Source organism: Pyrgilauda ruficollis, unplaced genomic scaffold (assembly GCF_017590135.1).
Source record: "Pyrgilauda ruficollis isolate IOZ18807 unplaced genomic scaffold, ASM1759013v1 scaffold109, whole genome shotgun sequence".
NCBI classification, from domain to species: Eukaryota; Metazoa; Chordata; class Aves; order Passeriformes; family Passeridae; genus Pyrgilauda; species Pyrgilauda ruficollis.
In genome coordinates, this window is record NW_024509099.1 from 457,940 (window position 1) to 478,425 (window position 20,486).

General features: G+C 35.8%; 1 protein-coding gene across 1 annotated transcript in view; it reads left to right on the forward strand.

Moving 5' to 3' along the window:
• The window catches only part of RTTN (rotatin), a 78,812-nt gene extending 61,449 nt beyond the window's left edge, over window positions 1-17,363 (forward strand). Inside the window, exons 41-49 of the mRNA XM_041472828.1 lie at window positions 686-791; window positions 4,126-4,220; window positions 7,894-7,971; window positions 9,394-9,520; window positions 11,236-11,435; window positions 13,284-13,551; window positions 14,783-14,886; window positions 15,236-15,305; window positions 16,913-17,363. Coding sequence (XP_041328762.1) covers window positions 686-791; window positions 4,126-4,220; window positions 7,894-7,971; window positions 9,394-9,520; window positions 11,236-11,435; window positions 13,284-13,551; window positions 14,783-14,886; window positions 15,236-15,305; window positions 16,913-16,995 — 1,131 coding nt within the window. The 3' untranslated portion in view covers window positions 16,996-17,363. The remainder of the gene's footprint in view (window positions 1-685; window positions 792-4,125; window positions 4,221-7,893; window positions 7,972-9,393; window positions 9,521-11,235; window positions 11,436-13,283; window positions 13,552-14,782; window positions 14,887-15,235; window positions 15,306-16,912) is intronic.
• Window positions 17,364-20,486: the final 3,123 nt, after the last annotated feature.

Sequence of the window (20,486 nt, forward strand, 5' to 3'; positions counted from 1 at the left end):
GTTATCTTGGATGTCAGAACTGGCATGGTTTTGTAGGGAAAATTCTGTAGTGAATAATATATGGAGCACAGAGTGCTCCTTGTCTTTCAACTATCTTGTTATATGATTCCAAATAAATATTCCTTTGAAAACAGAGATTATGCCTAGGTTATAGAATTGTGGTGATGCTCACAAAGACCTCACAACACTAAGACAAGCTACCATTTTTCACTGGTTAGTAAGAGTATCTAAGATAACTCTCAGTGATTTTTTTTTGAAGGAATTTCACTGTATTTAATCTCCTCATCATCACTGTGTAGAAAGAAAGTGAGATTGCACTAAAGGCATATCAGTGAATTGTCTGCAATACCAAGCCTATTCCTGAATATGAGAAAAATAATGGAATGCCAGGATTTAGAATCTAGGCCTTAGAAAAGTAGAATATTAAGAAAAGAATAAGAGGAGTGGGCTTAGGAGAAAAAAAAAAAGAAAGATTTAATTTAAAAAAATCAGTTTCAAAAAACCCTGGAACATTTCACTGCAGACTGACTATAAACATGAATATAGAGAGGGAGAACTCTATATAGGGATAGAGTTATAAATCATCCAAATGAAAATATAGACTCTGACAATATATTTATAGCTATGAATACTGCTTTTAACATGGTCACTTTTTAATTTCAGTAATGAAATTGCATTTCTGTAGGTCTGTGAAAGAAAATCTTCAAAGGATGTGCTGAAAGAAGTTGCTACAAATGCACTGTTGTCTCTGTTAGCTGTCAGTAAAAATGCCCAGAAATGTGCTTTGGAAGGTGAGCATGTCAAAATGTATGTTAAATTATATATTAATCCAATGCTTGCAGGTCTTTTACATATTACCTTGAGACTGTTTTTTTTTTTTTTTTTTTAAAGCAGAAGACCTAGGTTTCAATGGCAGGGGTTTTACCAGATTTTCACTAAGAAGTCTTACTAATAATTAAAGTTTCCAGCTGCAGATGAAATATTATGTTGTAGCCAGTTTAAAACCCTGTGGTAAAGTCACAGGTCTCTGTTGGAGTAAGAAGAGACCTGTTAGCTTTTTACCACTAATGGCATATTCATCCATTAGAAACTGGAGATTTTTCACTGGCAGTATCCTCCAATACTTTGGTAGGTGAAAGTATGCCCTGTGTTTTCAGTTGTGGCTGTACCTGAAATAAGAGACTTCTTTTTCTCAGCTTTGTTCTTCCCTGGTTCTTCGGTCCCATTTTACAGTTTAGGTAGGACTTTCTTCCCTTCACAGTAGTAAACCAGCTTCTAATCACAGGCTTCTTGTGCCCTCTAGAACATGGGAGAATGGAGAATTTGCATTTTTCATGCATCATGTGTTTTAGACCTTTTGATCTGGCCAAGTACAGTTTGTCTTGGGTGCTTTCCTGTAACTTTCATCTCTGTTTTTTCCACTCTGTAAACCTAACCTACACTGACATTGATAGCTTAGACAGATCCTACCCTACACTGACATTGATAGCTTAGACAGACCTGCTCAGTGTCTGATCCCTTTAGTAACAGAAAACTCAACTTCAGGTCTTACGCTTTCTGCTTTTTCCCAATGTATTGGTTCTGTACTCAGCCCTTACTTCAGTCAGGTTCTTCTGTTGATGACTTACTAGATCATCTAAGTTCCAGCTTCCTGTGAAGGCACTTCCACTGCCAGAAGTGCATCATTCTGTGCTACAGCAGCCGTGAAGTCATCCTTGCTGTTGTGCAACACAGACCTTAGAAAAGAGGAAGACAATTTCTGGGGCTCAAAGCAGTGTTCTAAAGATACATGTACCTCTAGTATCACCTGTTGAGCTCTTAAGGGATACTTTAAGTTAAATGCAAAGTCCTGCACCTCAAAAGGTACAAGCCCTTACAGCAATAGAGGCTGACTGGACCGCTGAAAAAAGGAGCTGGTAGGCAGCAAGCTGAGTATGAGAAGACTAACACCATCCTGGGCTGTATTAACAGGAACACGGCCATTAGATCAAGGGGAAAAGTTTCTTTCCTCTACTTTCCACTTGTGATTAAATCTCTAATAGTGCATCCAGTTTTGACCCAGTACAACAAATGTCAACAAACTGGAACAGAGGGCCCCAGATGGGCCATCAGAGTGGTTGTGTTCACTTGTCATTAGAGAAGAAGCTGAGGGAGCTAACTTATGTTCAACCTGGAGAAAAGAAGGTTTTGGGAGGACCTATGAGATTTTGAAGAAGTTGGAGATGAATTTCTTGGCAATGCATTGTATAGGAGGCAATGCATTGTATAGGAGGATGGAAAGAATGGGCATAAAGTGAAACATGATAGGCAAACTGCCTGTAAATAGATATTTGCCCTTTGAAGGGAGTAAAGCAGTGCTAGACATAGTGTGCTGTCTCTTGTCTTTGGACATTTTCAAGACCCAGCAGGATAAAGCTGCAGGCAAACCTTGCCTGCTTAGAGCTTGCTCTGCTTTGAGAAGAAGGTTGGGTATATGACCTCTGGAGGCCGTCTCTTCCCACTTGAATTGTCCCATTATTATGGAATCATAGAGTGCATTGGAAAGGGCCTTTAAAGACCATCTAGGTCAACCCCCCTGCAGTAATCAGGGATAGCTTCAACTTTATCAGGTTACTCAGAGCCCTATCCAACCTGTTTCCAGGGGTAGGGCATCCACCACCTCTCTGGACAACCTGTTCCAGTGTTTCACCATCCTCATTGTAAAAAATTTCTTCCTCATATCTAGTCTATTTGTCCTCTTTTAGTTTAAAACCATTACCCCTTAAAACAGGCCCTGCTAAAATGTTTGTCCCCATCTTTCTTAAGCTTTTAAGTGGAAGGCTGCAACCAGGTCTTTCATCAGCATTCTCTTCTCCAAGCTGAACAATCCCAACCCTGTCCTCATAGATGTATTAGATCCTTTATTGTGATCTGCCTCTGGACCTGCTCCAACAGCTGTTTTCTCTGCTGGGGACCCCAGAGCTGGATGCAGTGTTCCAGGTAGGGTCTCACCAGAGCAGAGCAGAGGGGCATAATCTCCTCCCTTTGCCTTGCTGGCCCTGCTGCTTTGAATGCAGTCCATGATTTGCTTGGCCTTCTAGACTGTGAGGTCTTATTGTCTGGCCATGTCCAACCTTTCATTCACCAGCACCCTAATTACATCTTGTCAGGGCTGTTCTCAATCATTTTATCCCCCAATCTGTATTGATACCTGGGATTGTCCCAACCCAAGTGCAGCACCTTGCACATGACCTTGTTGAACGTCGTGAGGTCCATCTGGACCTTAAGCTTGCCCAGGTCCTCTGGCTGGCATCTGAGATCTCAGTTGTGTCAATTGCACTCAGTTTGGTGTCACCTGCAAATTTACTGCAGGTGCACTCAATCCCACGATGGTATTGATGAAGGTATTAAACAGTATTGGTCGCAATATGGGATCCCTGAGGGACACCACTTGTCACCACTCTCCATCTGGACATTGATCCATTGACTGCTACCCTCTAGGTGTGACCATCTAACCAATTCCTCCTCCATTATCCAGTCTATCTGTCAATTACGTAACTCTCCCGTTTGGAAGGATGTTGTAAAGGACCGTATCAAAATCCTTACAGAAGTCCAGACAGATGATAGCTGTAGCTCTTACCTTCTCCACTTACGTTGTCACTCCATCGTCTTATAATGACTTAAAGAATAGATCCAAAGAAAAGAGCCTAACTCAACATTTTGCCCTTTAAGTCACCTGAACAGTTGCTTTCCTTTGTCTCACCACAGATGCAGCAAATCTGCTGTTGTTAGGGAAAGGTTGGATGAAATAAATGGATGTCCTAAGCTCTTGAAGTTTCACACTTCTAAGGAGCATTGTGGAAGATATCCTGAAGAGTTATGAGTTATTATCCTCCCCACCCATATCATCTTCTCCTCTCAATCTTACCAGTCATTCCTTTGGGCATTCCTCTGATGGGACTTCGTTGCCAGAGAACTCAAATGTATTCTTGCTTCTTGAGAGCATTCAACTAGATGCGCTTCATCTCAGAAAACATTTGCTACTTCCTGATAACAAGCAGATCATTGCTGAAAGATACTTTGGTTTTTAATAAAACATTTTTGATTTGAATGTAATTATAAATGTTACTGGTTTTTGTCTTCCAGCTGACCTGATAGACAGCTGTATAGAAAACATGAAGCACATTCATGCACAGCTGAATTTGGATTCCCTAAAGCCTGGGAAAGCACAGAGAAAAAAGGTAGCTATAAAAACTAGAACATGATAGGATAAGGCACTTCCTAGCTTTCTTTTGTTTGTTTGTTTTCTTGGGGCAGATACTGCTTGTATGTGTCACGGATGAGACAAAGTAAATGACAGCTTGTGGTGGATCCAGATATTGGAGCTTCTGTAGAATTCAATGATTTTAGAACTTTTACCAACTTAATTATCTCACACGGTCTGCCACCTAGAGGTCTCACTAGGTCTCATCTACCTTTTCCAACACAGAGATGACTGCTACTTCAGTAATGTTAGGCAGAAAATCACCTCAGTTCATACTTCGCATCTGCCTGGTCTTGGTTGTTCATTGGACAAAGTCCCTGGGCATGTCCTGGTCGTTTTTCTCCAGGCCTCTCTCTGGTCCTCAGGATCTTTTCCCATTTGCCAGATTGTTCCTCCAGCCAGGATCTTCACATTCTTCTTTTTGGGCCCATTTCTTTCTGTGAGGGACAGTCTCTTTTCAGGAATCCTTCTTTTTTCCACTAACTTTTCTTTCCAGAACTTCAAGCTTCTGTTTGCCCAAACTCAGTAATCTACATGTGAAGTACAACATGATCAGCATCTGAATTACTGGTTTTGTCTCATGTCTTTTCATGAATTGGAGGATTTGGGCCTTCCCGCTTTTAGTCTAGGTTATCAGAATTAGCAGCTAGTCCATCCTGGCTGAAAGCAGGAAATGGCAGGCTGATTGATAGTGCAAAATTCATTTTCAGACATCCACTCACATACACATCTCATCCTTTTGTAATCTGTTGTGCTTGTAATTTATGATATTTGTCTTATAGCAATATCAGAGTATTGTTTTCGAACTTAGTTGGACTTTCAGTCTTGACTTTATGGCCCTGTCTAATCCAGCTAATATTTTCCGTCTTGTTTCCACAATAATATTTTTTTGTTTTCTTAAGTTGTTTTTTTCAGTGTCTTTCAACCAGTGCTAGCTATTTTGGTTTTGTCTGTTCTTATATCAATCTCCTTCCCATCCCAAAACTAGTTCCATTCTGCTTGTGCATGTAAATCATAGCTTTTGTACTTTTCTATTATCTGGCTTTCAGTTTTGGTTTGTTTTTTTTCTCTTCTTTGAACTTGGTCTGAACATCTCAGTTTCTTGTCATCAGATTCAGTTGTCCCTGTTTTTTTAACTTCTTGTCAATTTTGGGTCTTTTTAACCTCATACTTGTGGTCCTTCCACTGCCTACATTCCCAGTAGCTTCTCTCCATTCAGTTTTATTTATTTAGCCTTTTTTTTTCAACCTGCCTTCCAGTTCTTTCAGACTGTCATGTCACCCAAGTCTTCTTTACCACATTTAGATATAAATTGTGTCTTGCCATCATACAACATTTCATAAGATTTTTGTTGCAATCTACTTGTTTTCTGCCACTTTCATCTAAGGGAATTAATAAAATACCAGCAGTAACCTCTGCTGTCAAGTTTGATATCTTGTCCACTCCCTCATAAATCAGAAATTGCAGAAAACACCTTCCTGTAGGGTATTTCTGCATTTCTTAGTAGTATTTATTAATAGTATTTTAAGTAGTATTTTTCTCTGAGATTTTGATACAGACATTAGCCTTGATTTGTGAGAGTATGGAATTATGTTTTATGGCAATCAACTCTTAAAAAAAAATAGTTTGACCCTGAGATGTGAAGGCTATCATATTTTTTCTTGAGATCTCCTAAACACATTAATTTTCCCTTTTCAAGTGTTGGAGGCTGAAAGGTGTCCTGCCCTAGATATGTCCTATAAGGTTGAAGTCAGCTGGTTCTTTGCAGTTTTTGGGTTGAGGAGAAATTTAAAACTTGAATGAAATTGGAGGAAGGGAGCCTCTGAGAAAGTTCAGAAAAACAGATTATGTTTAATTGAAAATTCTTTGAAAGATTTGCAAAAGATTTTGTGACAGATTTCCTGCTGAGCTGGGACTGCAGGTTATGCATCATATATAAGTGTGCTCTTCATCATATGTGGCATATAATGACAGTTTCATGTGGGGGACACTGAGACATTGCTCTCATGGTAGATTTAGCTGATCATTCACAAAACTGCCCCTTTGCCCACTTCAGGGCACAACTCTCAGAGGAAAGTCATGACAGCTTCTTTTCTTTTTTTTCCTTTCTCTGCCTCTTAATTATTGGGGAAAAATGTGTTTTACCTAGCTTCATTCTCAGGTCAGCTGAGGTGTTTTACTTGATATTTCTTTTCTTTCACAATAATTAGCGTGATGCTAATAAAGAGCATGAAAAGTATTTAGAAGTAGTCAAGCTTTCAAAAAATCATGTCAAAATGTTATTGTAATAAAAAAGCAAGATATCCTAAAATAAATAAACAGTGTTATCAATGCAATCCATAACTTTTTCAACTTCCTAGAAGTTTGTACATTAAATATGAATTATAGTTTGTGGCATTTTAATGTTATTTTACTTATTAACTAAATTAATGCATACAGAATACCTTGAAAGAGTTCTTGTCTTAAGAGTCTTGCCTTAGTGTTAGCATTTTATTTGACTAGAGGTGAGACAAAGCAGTTATAAAATGTATTTGTAATAATGACTTGTATGTTTCTTCCGGACCTACTACACCTGACTTTCATTAACCTTTTTGCAGTAGGCTGTACTGCAGAGTACTTTATCTTTAAAAGTCATCAAATACATGATTTATGATGTATAAGCACATTATGATTTATAAGCATGCATTGTTTCTTCACCTTGTCTGAGATTAAGTATGAATCCTATTTTACATTTTTGTTTCTTTATGCTTGATAAGACAGGAATGGTATCCTGTGGTGAACAAGCTTGCTGGAATTTGGTAATCTTTCAGAAGTAGTTTAGTGTGTCATCCTTATAGGAGTTAGGTCAGCCATCACTGCCCTGTAGTGTCACAGCTCTGTCAAGAAGATAGATTATTTTGTTCACTTGTAACTTGAATCTTAAGGTAGCACCTCACTGTCCAAAGGTCTGTATTTATTTTTGTAATATTCTTATCAGGTTGGAAGTTATTTATAGCTTCTATATTTATGGTTAAGGATAGAAAATTAAGATCCTGGGAATATAAGGATGGATTGGCCTGGCCTGCTGTAGAGATCACAGAATATTCTGAGTTGGAAGGGTCTCCCAAGGATCATCAAATCCAGTTGTTAAATGAATAGTCTGTATAAAGGTCAAACCCACAACCTTAACATTATTAGCACTATGCTCAACTGAGCTCATCTCAGGGTCTGAAAGACAGAGCTAATTTAACCTTGTTTTTTTCCAAGGAAGAAAAATAAATGCTTCTAGGCAATGATTCATTTGACTTGTTTTAGACATGTGCTTTAGGATGGAACAAATACTCATGAAGGTTCCTCCTGTTCTTTATTAGTCGTAAGAGAAATGGAGCTCAACATTGCAGATTTCTGCATTTGGTCACATTGGTGCCCCTAGAAATAGTATCTGTGGCTTATAAAGAGAGATAAGGATAATAAGTTACTGGTTATAAATATCTTTAGTAAATGTGTTTGAAGATGAATTCTACGTGAAATCAGAAGAAAACTGCTGAGCAGATGTGACCCAAATGTTGATACCTTAGATTTGCACTTCTTCTTTTGAAGTATCTTTCCTCCTTTTACAAAATTCATTCTGGTCTTACACTGATGATGTTCAATTATTTTTCCCTGGATAGGAGGATAACCTTATCAAGGAGTTAAGGTGTTCAATGCAGCTCCTTAGAAACTGCCTCTTTCAAAATGAAGAATGCAAAGTAAGTATTCTTATACTGAAGTAATATGAGCACATTTAGTTACTGAATGAAGATATTTTTTTTTTCTACTTTGAAGTTATTTTCAAGCTGGCTAGATTTAAATTTGATATTAATGGCAAGAAATACTTCATATTTCATTATTATTCCCACTTCCTAAGAATACTTTACACATCTATTAGGAACTTAGTGTTCATATGGAAACATCATCTCCCAATGGTTTCAGATGGCTGTTATCTTTTATATCCACTTCTGCTTTTTGTATGTCAAATAATTCTAATTTTCAAAGCATACAACATGAAAAGTGGATGTGGAGAAAAGTGTGGGGCCACCAGGAAGGTGCATAGTGATACATTTCAGATCTTAGAAAGTTGCTTCCTCTCCTTACTTTTTTGCCTTTCTGAAAGACAAGAAAACCCCAAAATGACCCCAATGAAACAAGCAAAACCAAACAAAACCCAAAATCTAAAAAAAATTTGCTATGTTTTTCTTTATGTGACTTAAATTGTAGTAATCCTCCAAAACACAATTTGGTTTTCATATCCATTTTTTATAGAATCATGTTTCTTGCTCAGAATTTTGAATGCCTTTTCATTTTATTCTTGTTTTTTCTCTGTTCTTTTCAATTTCTTTTCAACTTCCATTCTGCCTACCTGTTTTTTCCATGGGGAGAATACTACATTACTTGTTTTCACTTTTTCCTATGTTTGTTCTTTCTGATCACTGCTTTTCCTCTTTCTTATTGCTGATAACATTTACAGGTTTATTTCCACTTTCACAGTTTAATTTTTCTTGGCATTGTGTTACTTGTGCTATTTATACAACTTGGGCTACTTTTAGCAAATGCAGCGGTAGAACTACAAGATTTCCTGAATTTCCAGGAGTACCCCTTTTCCAGGGAATGTATTAACATCCTTTTTGTATGCATAACACTTGGGCCTGAATAAGGCATCTGATTATTCCTTAAGTCTCCATAACTTGGTTGTGCCATAATCTCAGCTAAGATTATTGTGGAAAGTTTTTCTTCTTTTGATCAGGATCTGCAGAAAGAATTGCTTGGAGGATTGAAGGAGGTTGCTATTGATAACTGAAGATTTCTATCATTTGCTCTGTATACAACTGCACTCTTGTATTTCCATGTTTTTTGAGTTCCAATAATTACTTTAGAAGGAGTTGACTAAAACTTTAAAGAGCTCTTGAAAACGAACACTTGGAATGAATAAATCTTTTCTTTTGTTTGCATATCTTTCAGTAATTAAGATATGTGGTGGTTTTGACTAGTGTAGAGTTAAATTCATTAGGTTGAAATGATGGTGTCAGTTCTCCATACAGTCTTTTAAACCATAAGATGAAAATGTGGTTTTCTGATTCTATATTTCATTTTCAAAGGACTGATTGCATTTGAAATTCTTCCTCTTGTTGTAGATGGCAGCACTCAAAGCTCATCTTGTTCCTGTTCTGCATTCTCTGTGGCCGTGGTTTTTAGCAGATGATTCCTCAATGCAAATAGCTCTGCATTTGCTTTGTGTCTACACTGCAAACTATCCTGCAGGTATGAAAGTCATGCTGTGGTGGAATACATCAAAATATTTTACCAGAATAATTAAGACAGAAAAGCAAAATAAAGGGAAAAGAATGTTTATTGCTACCGTGCTAGGAAAGTGTAAAAGCACTGGTCCATCAAAGTCCATCAAGAGTTTTGATTTTATTACATTCCAAACTTTTGTTCAGATCTGGTTCAAGCTGTTGGATTTAGCAAGAGTAATTGTACTAAAGGATTAAATAGCATTTAATTCAAACCATTATGTTTGGAGGTTTTGCTGAATGTCCTGCCAAGCTGAGTAGTATATTATAGTACTATTCTAGAAATTCTTTAATAGAGAACAGTGTACCAGTACTTTGTATGGATTGTGCATCAGTCCTTATTGAGGACATTCTGGTTTTGAAATAGTCAATCAAATTCAATTTTGTATTAAATTTCTTCAATTTATTTATGCCTTGGACTCAGTAGCTTGCATTTGTATATTTGTCATAAGGAATCTCCTTTTCATGTGAGCAAACCTTTTATTTCCATTGATAATTATCTCCACTACTAGAAGCCTGAACTTTCTTCTAGCATAGATTTTTCTTTCCATATCCTGGTTATTTAGATTTAGCAAATCATAGATAATAATTTGCAGGTAGCTTGAAGAGACACAAATGTGTCTGTTCCTTTCTCCCTGTCAGGATACCATAACTATTAAAATAGTTAATGGTTTAAATATGACTTGCTTTAAGTTGATGTCTCCAGACCTTAAATGAATTTGCAATGGTTTTTTTTTAATAGAGAATTTTTTTTTAATATGGGCTGAAGAAAGGTGTATATTAGTCAGCTGCAGAGTCTAAAATAAAAATGTGCTGTCCTGTCCATCAAGCTGAAGTAACTCTAGGCTGCATTTTTATTTTCCTTGCTGATAAGAGCATGTGCTCGCTGATCAATCATGTTTTTTTCTTTCTGTTCAGAATAGCTAGCTTATTGAGGTGTCCCAAATTTACCTACTCTGAACTGGTTAACCACTCCTCCTCAGTATAGTCAGAGAAATGTATGTAAATATTTGTCACAGTTAAACATTGTCTCATTTTTGTTTACTTTTACCATGTAAGAGATTACCTGTTGTTGCTGATGGCCAGTGCCACTAAAAAAAAGACATATAAATGCCTTCTGTACAAATATAGATACCTGTATTAGATCGGTAACATAGCTGTTCCCTGCTGCTGTATTAATTCAAACTTGTAGCTCTGTAGCATAGGATTGTGCATTCTTCTGTTGTACAATGTAATGACAGCTGCAGACAGCACTTACATTTCTCAGAAAAATATTCTAAGAAACTTATATTAATCCTTTCAGATTATACAGAGACCTCTTTTTCTGAGCCAGTTTCAGAGAATCCCTTCAGATTCAACCTCCAAATAATTGTATAATTAGGTATATTGTTCCGGTTTTTAAGGAGAGTTTCTGAGACGGAGCAATGGCTTCTATTTAATAGCAGAATCACCTCTTACATTCTAGAACAATAGAACAGTAGATGCCTATTCCAGTAAAGTGCTACATTCAGGCACAATTCTATTCATAGCATGTCTGATTGACTTCATTGGGGTTCAAAGAAAACAAAAATCATTTGGAAAGTTCCATCTCAATGTTTGAGCAGTTGCACAGTTCTTTCTATAGATTTTTCTTTTAAATATATATCTGTATTTCTAATATGATAAATGTCTCATTGCTTTAAGGTTGTACTTCACTTTGTTGGGCCAGTGGTGGGCAATCATCACTTCCATCTGGACGAAGTGCAGCTGGCAATTCGTTAATGCATTACATCTTGAAATTGGCTTCCTATGTGTCAAATGATAACAGCCCAGTTCAGCAGGTGGTCTTTTGTCTAATATCTAACCTTGCTCTGTCTCATGACTGTAAAGGCATTATTCAGAAGGTAAGTAAATGGTAGCCTGTACTTTAGCAATGGATGCAGTTTCCTTTTTAATAAACCCTCATATTTTAATATGGAATGTCCTATGATCATATAGACGTGCATCTGTGGGAATCAAATCCATTGTGTCTTCTCAGATGTGTTACTGTTCCCTAAGAGCAGAGTGTAATTCAGTTATCTTCATGGTCTGGACAATTTTTGATAGAGCTTTTTGTAACCTCTCTGTTTCAGTGGGTTGTAACATTTTTTTAATACCCATATATATTGATAACAATCACTAGTGGATCATGCAAGTGAGTATGCTGTAGAACAAACTGCACGTGAATGAACAAGAAATTAAACACTGTGTAAATCATTAGGTATGCTGTGGGAAACATAACCTTCGCAAAAGTTTTAGGAAAAAAGCAATAATTGGATGTTGGATAAAGATATTTTCTTATTACCCAAATGTTTGTAATGTCTTTTCCTTTTTATATATTTTGTTAATAGAATGATCCTTACTCTGTTTTATGAAATGTGCTTTGAAAAATCTGTTTCCCTTAAACTTTGATCATTTAAGTAAATTCAGACCTTGAGAAAAGAAGACAGACCATGTAGAAATTCAACTGTAGTACTGACGTGATAAGATGAGCTAACACAGCAGAAATTATAAAAAGTGTGCTTGTTTCTAGCATCTTTTATAGCAATTTATTAATTGCAAAAATTTCTTTTGTTTTTTTTTTTTTTCATTAACAATGTTCTGTTTTTGGACCTAATTACCTGTTAGAAATGCAGGGAGAAATAGATCTTTTTGTGATGCTAATTATGTAAAGCATGGTCATACCACTGCAAAGTGGCTAATACTCAAACTTTTTGATAGAAACAAGGAGTTTGGGATCTCTTCTGTAGTAGCTGTTGTATTCTGTGAATTATTTTTGTTTTTAGACTTTTTGGAGTTTCACTCTAGTGTGGTAGTACTTTCTTCTCTCTCTTGGGCTCTGCTTTCATAAGTGTAAGCAATGCTGTATAAGCAATTCCCTCTGTGAAAATTAAATTACCAATATTATATTCTCATAAAGAAAATCACAATGAGTTTGTATGCTGGATTGCTTGCTTTCAACCAGATGCTTGTATATATTGTCAAGATTCAGTGAGGCTGGGAATATTTAGTAAAGGACTTTTTCATTAGAGGAATTTATGTTAGAACGCCTCCCTCTTGCAACCAGGGAATTGATTTTCGTCTTCTCAATCTCCTTAAAGTGGAGGCAAAGCCTGAGATGGTGTACGTCATATCAATGTACAGTTCTTTTTCTTCAATGCTTACAAAAATAGAGGACATTCCTCTGGCTGGCAGTGAAGGGAGGAGTAGGGAGGAAGGAGTGGTGCTCTAGGTTCTTACGACTCACAACCAACTCGAGACATTTTATGGTACCTTTAACGTTTGTTACTAGCATGCAATAATAAGTAAGGAATCAAGAATACATTATCTAAGTAGTGCATTGATTCATTTAAAATGTCACTAGCTTATTTATGAGTAGAAACAATGAATGCAAAACAAAAAACTTATGTAGTGGTGGGAATTAGCCTTTAAATAAATATATTGCGTTGGATCAACTTTTATGTATCTATGCTGCATGAATTATTATAGAAGAAATGTATGCTACCATATTAACTTTTTAACCATGCAGCAGATTCTTTCATATGTAATTATTTTCAAAAATCCTTGGCTAATAATGGGTTGCCTTTAATGTCTAAATTTAACAATACTACTAGTGTCTGGTCAAGTATGTAGATTGGAACCTCAAACAACAGCAAACAAGCCATGGAATAAATTACTATAAATTCTAAAACCCTTTTTCTTCCTTCTAACAGAGTAACTTCCTGCAGAACTTTTTATCTCTTTCATTACCAAAAGGAAGTAATAAAAATTCTGGTAATGTATCTACTCTCTGGCTAAAGCTGCTACTGAACATATCTTTTGGAGAAGAAGGACAACAGATGATTATGAAGATAAATGGCTTTTTAGACCAGATCATTGAAATGTGTAAATACAAGCACAAGAGCAGCCAACATCTAGCACTTCTTATTCTACATAACATATGTTTTAGTCCAGCTAATAAACCAAAGATATTAGGTAATGGTAAGTATCTGAAGGGTATGCAAACTGTTGTTCCCTGAGAATATCATGGCTTCCAGAAGACTGTATTTTCATGGCAGTTTAGGTTACTGACCAAGAACTCAATGTTGTATTTTAGAAGAGCATTTTTTATAGAAATTAATTTTTAGAAGTAATTACAAAATACATATTTTGGCAGAGAGACAATTACAGTAATTCATAATAAAAGGAAAAACAAATAATTCTCAAGAAAATCAAGATTCATTGTTAGGCAGATAATTTGGATATAATAACAGATTATGAATGAAGGGATTTTTGCAGTTTTCTCAGACAGCTAGTTTTTCAGGGAGGGTTAAAGGATTCTTTGTATCAGTCAGTTTGAAATAACTGAAGTTCCTATCTTTCAGTTGGACAAAACTTTCTTAGCTTGTGCAAATCATGAATGTTGAGACAAACCATTTTATGTCCTGTCATGTACAGAAAATGTTTACGATAGTGATAAAATTGTCATAGCATATATATTTAATGTAACAATATGTTCAGAACTTTTTTCTTGGCTGTTTGTAGAAGATATGTTTCTTTCCCTCATTTAATTGCACAGAGAATGCTCCTGTCTTTGTTTCAAACTCTCAGCAGGTTTTCCATAGTGTCCAGGCTTTTTATTTTTCCTAAGATGTAGATTTACTGCCTTAATTAAATATACATTATTTAGTTACATAATCTATGAATTTTTGTTGTGACGTGAAGAAGCAAAGTGGAAGAGTTTGGCTTCAGAACAATGCTAGAAAATTAAGGCACCTACGGGGGGGTGGTAAATATTTCTCATTGGTTGCAAATCATCTGCATAATAAGTATGAAGGGAAATAGAAACATCTTAATATCCATCCTGATGTGGTTCTAATTGTGGCTACTGGGAGTTATAAAACAGTTTCACAGCTTACTTAGTCCCTAAGCATAGCTGATAGCTATACATAATGTTCATGTTTTATTACTGGTGGCTTAACTTTTTAGCATTACTTGGTTTTGTTTTGCTATATTGTTTTTAACACTTCTTTCAACATACTGTGTTGATTTTATGAGCATATTGAAATTTAATCGATAATAAAGTTTCTGTAATTCCTCTGCCGTACCAGTACTTGTCATAAAAATAAGTATACTCCAAGCATCAATCTACTGAGGCATGTAAATATATTTACATTGCTCTTGATTATTTTCTAGATGCATTTGGTTTCATGTATTTTATTTGTCTCATTAGATCAAGCAATTGCAGTACTGTCTGACTGTTTAGAAAGTAACAGTCCTGCTGTTCAGAGAATAGGAGCAGCTTCGCTTTGGGCTTTGCTTCACAACTATCAGAAGGTTAGTATTTAAGAAATCTGTGAAAAAACTGTAATGTTATACTTTTATGTTGTAAACAATACAGTAATCTCTAAGTAAATAATAATAAAGTTTACAATAGTCATTCTGTTTTATTTTAATCACTTAGCTGCTGAGGCTGGGAGATTAAACAATGTGGTATAGAAGCAGTTTGTCCTTTGTAATTTGTGACTACTTATATAAATGTGGTTTAAATGGTGATACAGTTTATATTAACTCTAAAAATTCTTACATCTCATGCTCTGATGAACTATTGCAGTTTTTTTTTGCTGTTAAGGTGTGATCATGTGGGCAAGAAAGCTCATTGTGTGTGTGTGTGTGTGTGCTACAGGCAAAAGGAATCTTGAAGAATCCATCCATAAGAAGAAGAATAGATGAAGCTCATTCTTCAGTGAAGAAAAGTAGGTCTTACTTCTACCTAACACCGATTTTTAATTTTTCCATCATTAAAGCATTTCAATTTATAACATCACAGTAAGTTTTTGTTATGCTACAAGTTTTTGAAAGGATACTTTTGTCCCTAAAATCACAATTAGCAATGTGGCTTATGGTTAGGCATCTTATAAATAGAGATGGAGAAAAATGCCTTAGGTGAAGACCTGGGGTAATTACCAAGGTTAGTTTTGAAGCATAGGTCTGATCATGCTTGCAATAAAAAGCCTTTTTGCAATACAGTTCTGTGAATCGTCAAATCTTAAATTTAGTGATAAGAAAAATTGTTCTTTTAGCAATGATTTTGCCTAACCATTCTCAGCCTCAGGGTGTAGAGCCACACAGAGAAGGGATCAGAACAGAGCATTGTTCCCACATTAAAATATTCTGGCATGGGTTAGTGGCATTATGAAAGCTTCAGGTTTTTGCTTAAGTAACTGAACATAACTCTTGTTTGAATGGCTGCAATACAATAGGATCAGCTGAAGAACACTCAGTATGGAAGGTGCTCAAACAATGATCTGGAGCTTCAGTAGCTAATAATGGGTTTATTGATTGTTAGCCACATCAAGGTAGTCTAATCTTGAAAGGACATGATAATGTCTTTTTAAGCTAATGAGCTTTCCTACTAATTTAAATTGTTCTATGGATGTACTCAAATAGGTTTATTGATTAAGGGCTTTATAATACAAGGTTTCCATAGTATTTGCATAACATATTTGCCACAAACTTTCTCTCTACATTGACCATTGCTGGTATCCTAATAAAGGAGGAGGTATATTTTTGATAGAATATCTCATCATTTTTCCTGTGCTGTCACCCAAATTCATTAGTTTTGTGAATGTACTGTTGTTTCAAACTCAGCCTTTACTAAGTCAATCCTTAAACATAAGAATACAACATTTCATATGCTGACAATATGTTATGAAATTTGTATTGTTCCTTATAGCAGAACTACCATGGATCAGAGACTTTTCTACCTTGTTGAATCAACAAAGTAGAAATATGTACTTTATACATACAATTTACTTTTTACCTTTTATAGACTCATAACATTAATCCCCATTTGTTTATGTACTGCTATAGAACATGATAAGTCCACAACTGAACTATTGATTTTTAATTCAATAAAAATTTACATATCAAAATAAGGGATATAAAAGATTTTATGCAACTGTCATTGTTGCAGTTTACAGTTGTGTAATATATCATCAATATTGTCACTAAAACATTCCTGCATTTAGGGTCTTAACTAGTCTGTGCTTATAAAGTTTTGATCACTTAACAGTGATAACTGGGCTAAAATGGTAGATTGCTATTCTGAGTACACGTGGGGAAATATTTCAACATGGCTATTGTTATTTTACATTTCCTGCTTTGTCGTACCCAAGGGTAAAACCAAAACAGACTTTGCAGCATAAAGTAAAAGTATTTGATTTGCTACTCATTAATACAGAGGTTAAGGTCGTAAACCAGCATGAATTCTTGCAAGGCATTTAATGCAATCTTTGGAAAAGTAATGTTGTATTAAGAATCAACTAGAAATTCACATCTTGGATTTTTTTTTTCCTTTCAGGTTCTCCCCAGCCAGAAGAAAATGAACTACATGCCTACCATGTAAAATGCTTAGAGAATATAGTGCAGCTTCTTGATTGTTAATGGTCATCAGTCGACTTCTCATGTTGAAATTGAATAGCTTGTTCTATGAGAGCCTGAAATTTGAAGAAAGCACTTCTGATTCACAGATTTGTGGCAGCAGCAGATTTGCTGTGGAAGAAATTGATGAAGCCTTTGAGGAAGGAGTTCATCTCTTTGAACCAAAGAAATTGCACTGTTTCTGGTTCAAACTGTTTGTACTGTAGTCCCAATGGGAAATTATAATTATGCTACTATGTAAAGTATGTACACAGAAGAAGGAATGTACCAGGGAAAAAATTTGAAAAATGAGTACTTTTCTTAAATTATGCATTGAAATTGTTACTGCAAAGTATTAGAATTTCTGGTTTGGATTGTTCTTAATAAAGGAGTTTTTAACTGAGATCAGCATTTGTTGTGAGTGAAGTGGAATTTTTAAGATTGCAGGTGTACACTGTGATGCTCAGATGCAAAAACTGAAAATGTTGGCAACTGTGGTGTGTTACACATATTAGATGCAGAACAGCAAGATATGTGTTGTGGTTTTGAAGATGATTTCCGTTCAAATTGCTGGATGCTTTTTAAGATGCTAACAATTGAAAAAGAGCTCTCACTTGCTGATATTAGAGATGACAGTTATTTTAACACAGCAGTTTATTCAGGATACGAGGTGTTTGCATCCATTTTAGTTACATTGCAATAATGTAGAAAATATTTGAGTCAAAATCCTTGGTTTCTAAAGACTTTGAATCTTTTGCTTGGGGCAAATTCTTCCCTTCCCTCTCATTATCCGGGCCTGTGTTGCCTTTGAAGTGCTACTATGTAACTATTGCTCTAAGTTTTTCAGTATTCTATGCTGACCGAGTTTGAGAAAAAAAATACATTGCTGTCTGAGCACAACTTTTTCTGGCCGTGCTTCTGGAGTATCTAACAGGGTGTTTTAATTTCCCTCAACACATAAAGCTTTTATTTTATGTCAGAGTCAGGTAGAAGTGAGCTAATTCAAAGCAAAACCCAAATAACATCTCTAAGAATTGTAGCAAGGCCACGTCTACCTGTAATTAGTATTTTCTTAACCAGGTGTTGAAAGTATTTTCTGTTGACAGAGGGGATTTCGGTTTATTTGTTTAGCAGTGCTTGTAAATTATGTGTGACTTGATATAATTCAGCTGACCATAAGTGTGATGCTTATGGCTAGGTTAAGTCATAACTAGAAATGTAATTATTGGCTGATCTCCCATTCCTCCACCAAACAAAGAGCAAGGATGGACCACCAATAACTTGATTCTTTTCAACTTACTGTATTGTGTAATTACTGTATTTTGCAAAGCAGTTGTTAAATGCTGTCATGCTCATCCCATGGTATTTATTGCAGAACACTCAGCTGCAGGGCAGGAGACAGCTCTGCAAGTCAGCATTTGCTGACTGGGCTTGGAAGTTTGAGGTCTCTTCCCCTCAGATTACCAAGTGCTGACTCTCTTCAGAGACTTATGTTTCAGCATACTCACCCCAGTGATCTTTCTCATAAATCAGTCACTAAGTCAAAATGCAGATTGTTTGCCATTTTTTCTGTTTCAAAAGGACAAAAAATGACAGCACTCAATGCCAAATGAATTCTAATGGAAGTTACCACTCCTGCAAGGATGGCAAGATCTCATTCAAAGCATAGAAATACACATGGATCTCATGAGGAGAATGAGGGCTGCAGTTTCGTGACTTCCATGAAGTGCAAGTACAATATAATAAGGCCATAGAATATCTGGATGCTTGTTTTCTATTAAACATTTCTATTTTACTAAGCTGTGCTTGTTCTTGAAGAGTCTATTTATATTGAAAAATCTGGGCAAATTGCTAATATATTTGTTGTTACAGTAAGCCTCAGTGCTGTGCTTATCCCAAAATGAGTTATTTTCTCAGTATTCTGCAACACTTTACAGTTGTGGGAAGCAATTGTAGCAATGTCATAAGTAAATACTTATGTTTGGTGTTGCTATTCTGGAAAATCAAAACAATTTTTGAACTCTAAGGGCTAAAGTCTATATTCATATTTTAAATAAGCTTTTCTCCTTCAAGATTAAGGAAAGGGCTTTATGTCATTATTTAAAGGACAGCATTTCCTTCCATCATGTTTTCCCTTGAAAACTGGGAACATAGAGTGGCTGCATCCTGCCTTCCTGCAGGTTAACAGAGTGAGTTATAAAATATAAATGACTCTATATTTCCTGTTCACTGACACTTAGACTGCCATAAATAGCCTCACAATAACCTTTATTCTTAATGAATTTAATGAAAAAACATTTACATATTTAGATTTTTTTTCACAGTTCATTTCCAAATTTTGGAGGTCATCCATCTATCTTGAAGGATGGGGTATTTGTCATGTTTGTGTTTTCAAAGAAAATTAAAATCTTAAATACCTTCAATTTCTAAGAACATAAAATAATTTTTTACCTTACAGAGGAAAGTGCAATTGAAGTGGAGATGGATTTCCTGAATAAGCTACAGAGTTTAAAAGGTAATATTCAACTTTCATCTAGTTTCCCTAATAAAAGGCACAACCATGCAAGCTAGGAGTCTCTTGAAAATCCTTATCCAGGAGAATTCAATTACCATTTGCACTAACTGCAGATATATCGTGCTCTTACTTGGCTGCTTTATCTTTTATGATAAGCTTGTAATCAAGAAAGAAGTTATTAAATTCAAAAGAGGTAAGTGCATAAAATCCACTAATAATGAGGCTTTCAGATTCTTTTTTAAGATGGATGTGTCATCTAGTGCATGTTCAAAACTTTCACAGAAATAATTTTCACTTAAGTGGAATAATATTGTAGGTTAAGCTTAAATAATTTCATTTTGATTGTGTGTGTTCATGCAAATAGAGACATTTAGTCATGACTTACTGATGAAGTTTTCAAACCTTTGAGTAATAGGTTTTCAAACCTACTTTAAAATCCTCTGGAAAAATACTTCATTTATGAGAAAGGGACTATTTTTTGCTCTTCTAGCAATTTTGACGTATGGATTCTTCTCACTCAGCAACTACACATCCCTGGATGATGTTTTTCATTGATTCCCCTCCATACCAAACTTGCAAATTACAGCAATTATGGGCTTGTGGCAGCAGTACTAGCCAGACTGGGGAGGGGAGTTTTCTGTACTTGAGACTTCAGCGCAGCTTTTTTAAAGAATTTCTCTTCACAGTAAATAAAAGCTGCTTTGACAGCTTCTCAAATCTGCTTTTCTTTCAGAGAAATGTTTTAATGTCTTCTAGGGGAGAAAAAAATGGTTAGCAGCCGCACAAAAGTTGCTGTCCATTGGGGAATCTGGGGGCACTCCACACTTCACTTGAGGTTTCTTATGGTTATGCAAAAAACAAAGTGATTACTTCAGCTCTCCAAGATGGCTCCTAAAGTAATCACTTACACCTCCCCTGCTGAGGTAGCAGTTGTACTGCCATTGCTTTAGGATAGAGAAGCACTTGTGGTAAATACAATTTCACAACACTGCAGTCCTTG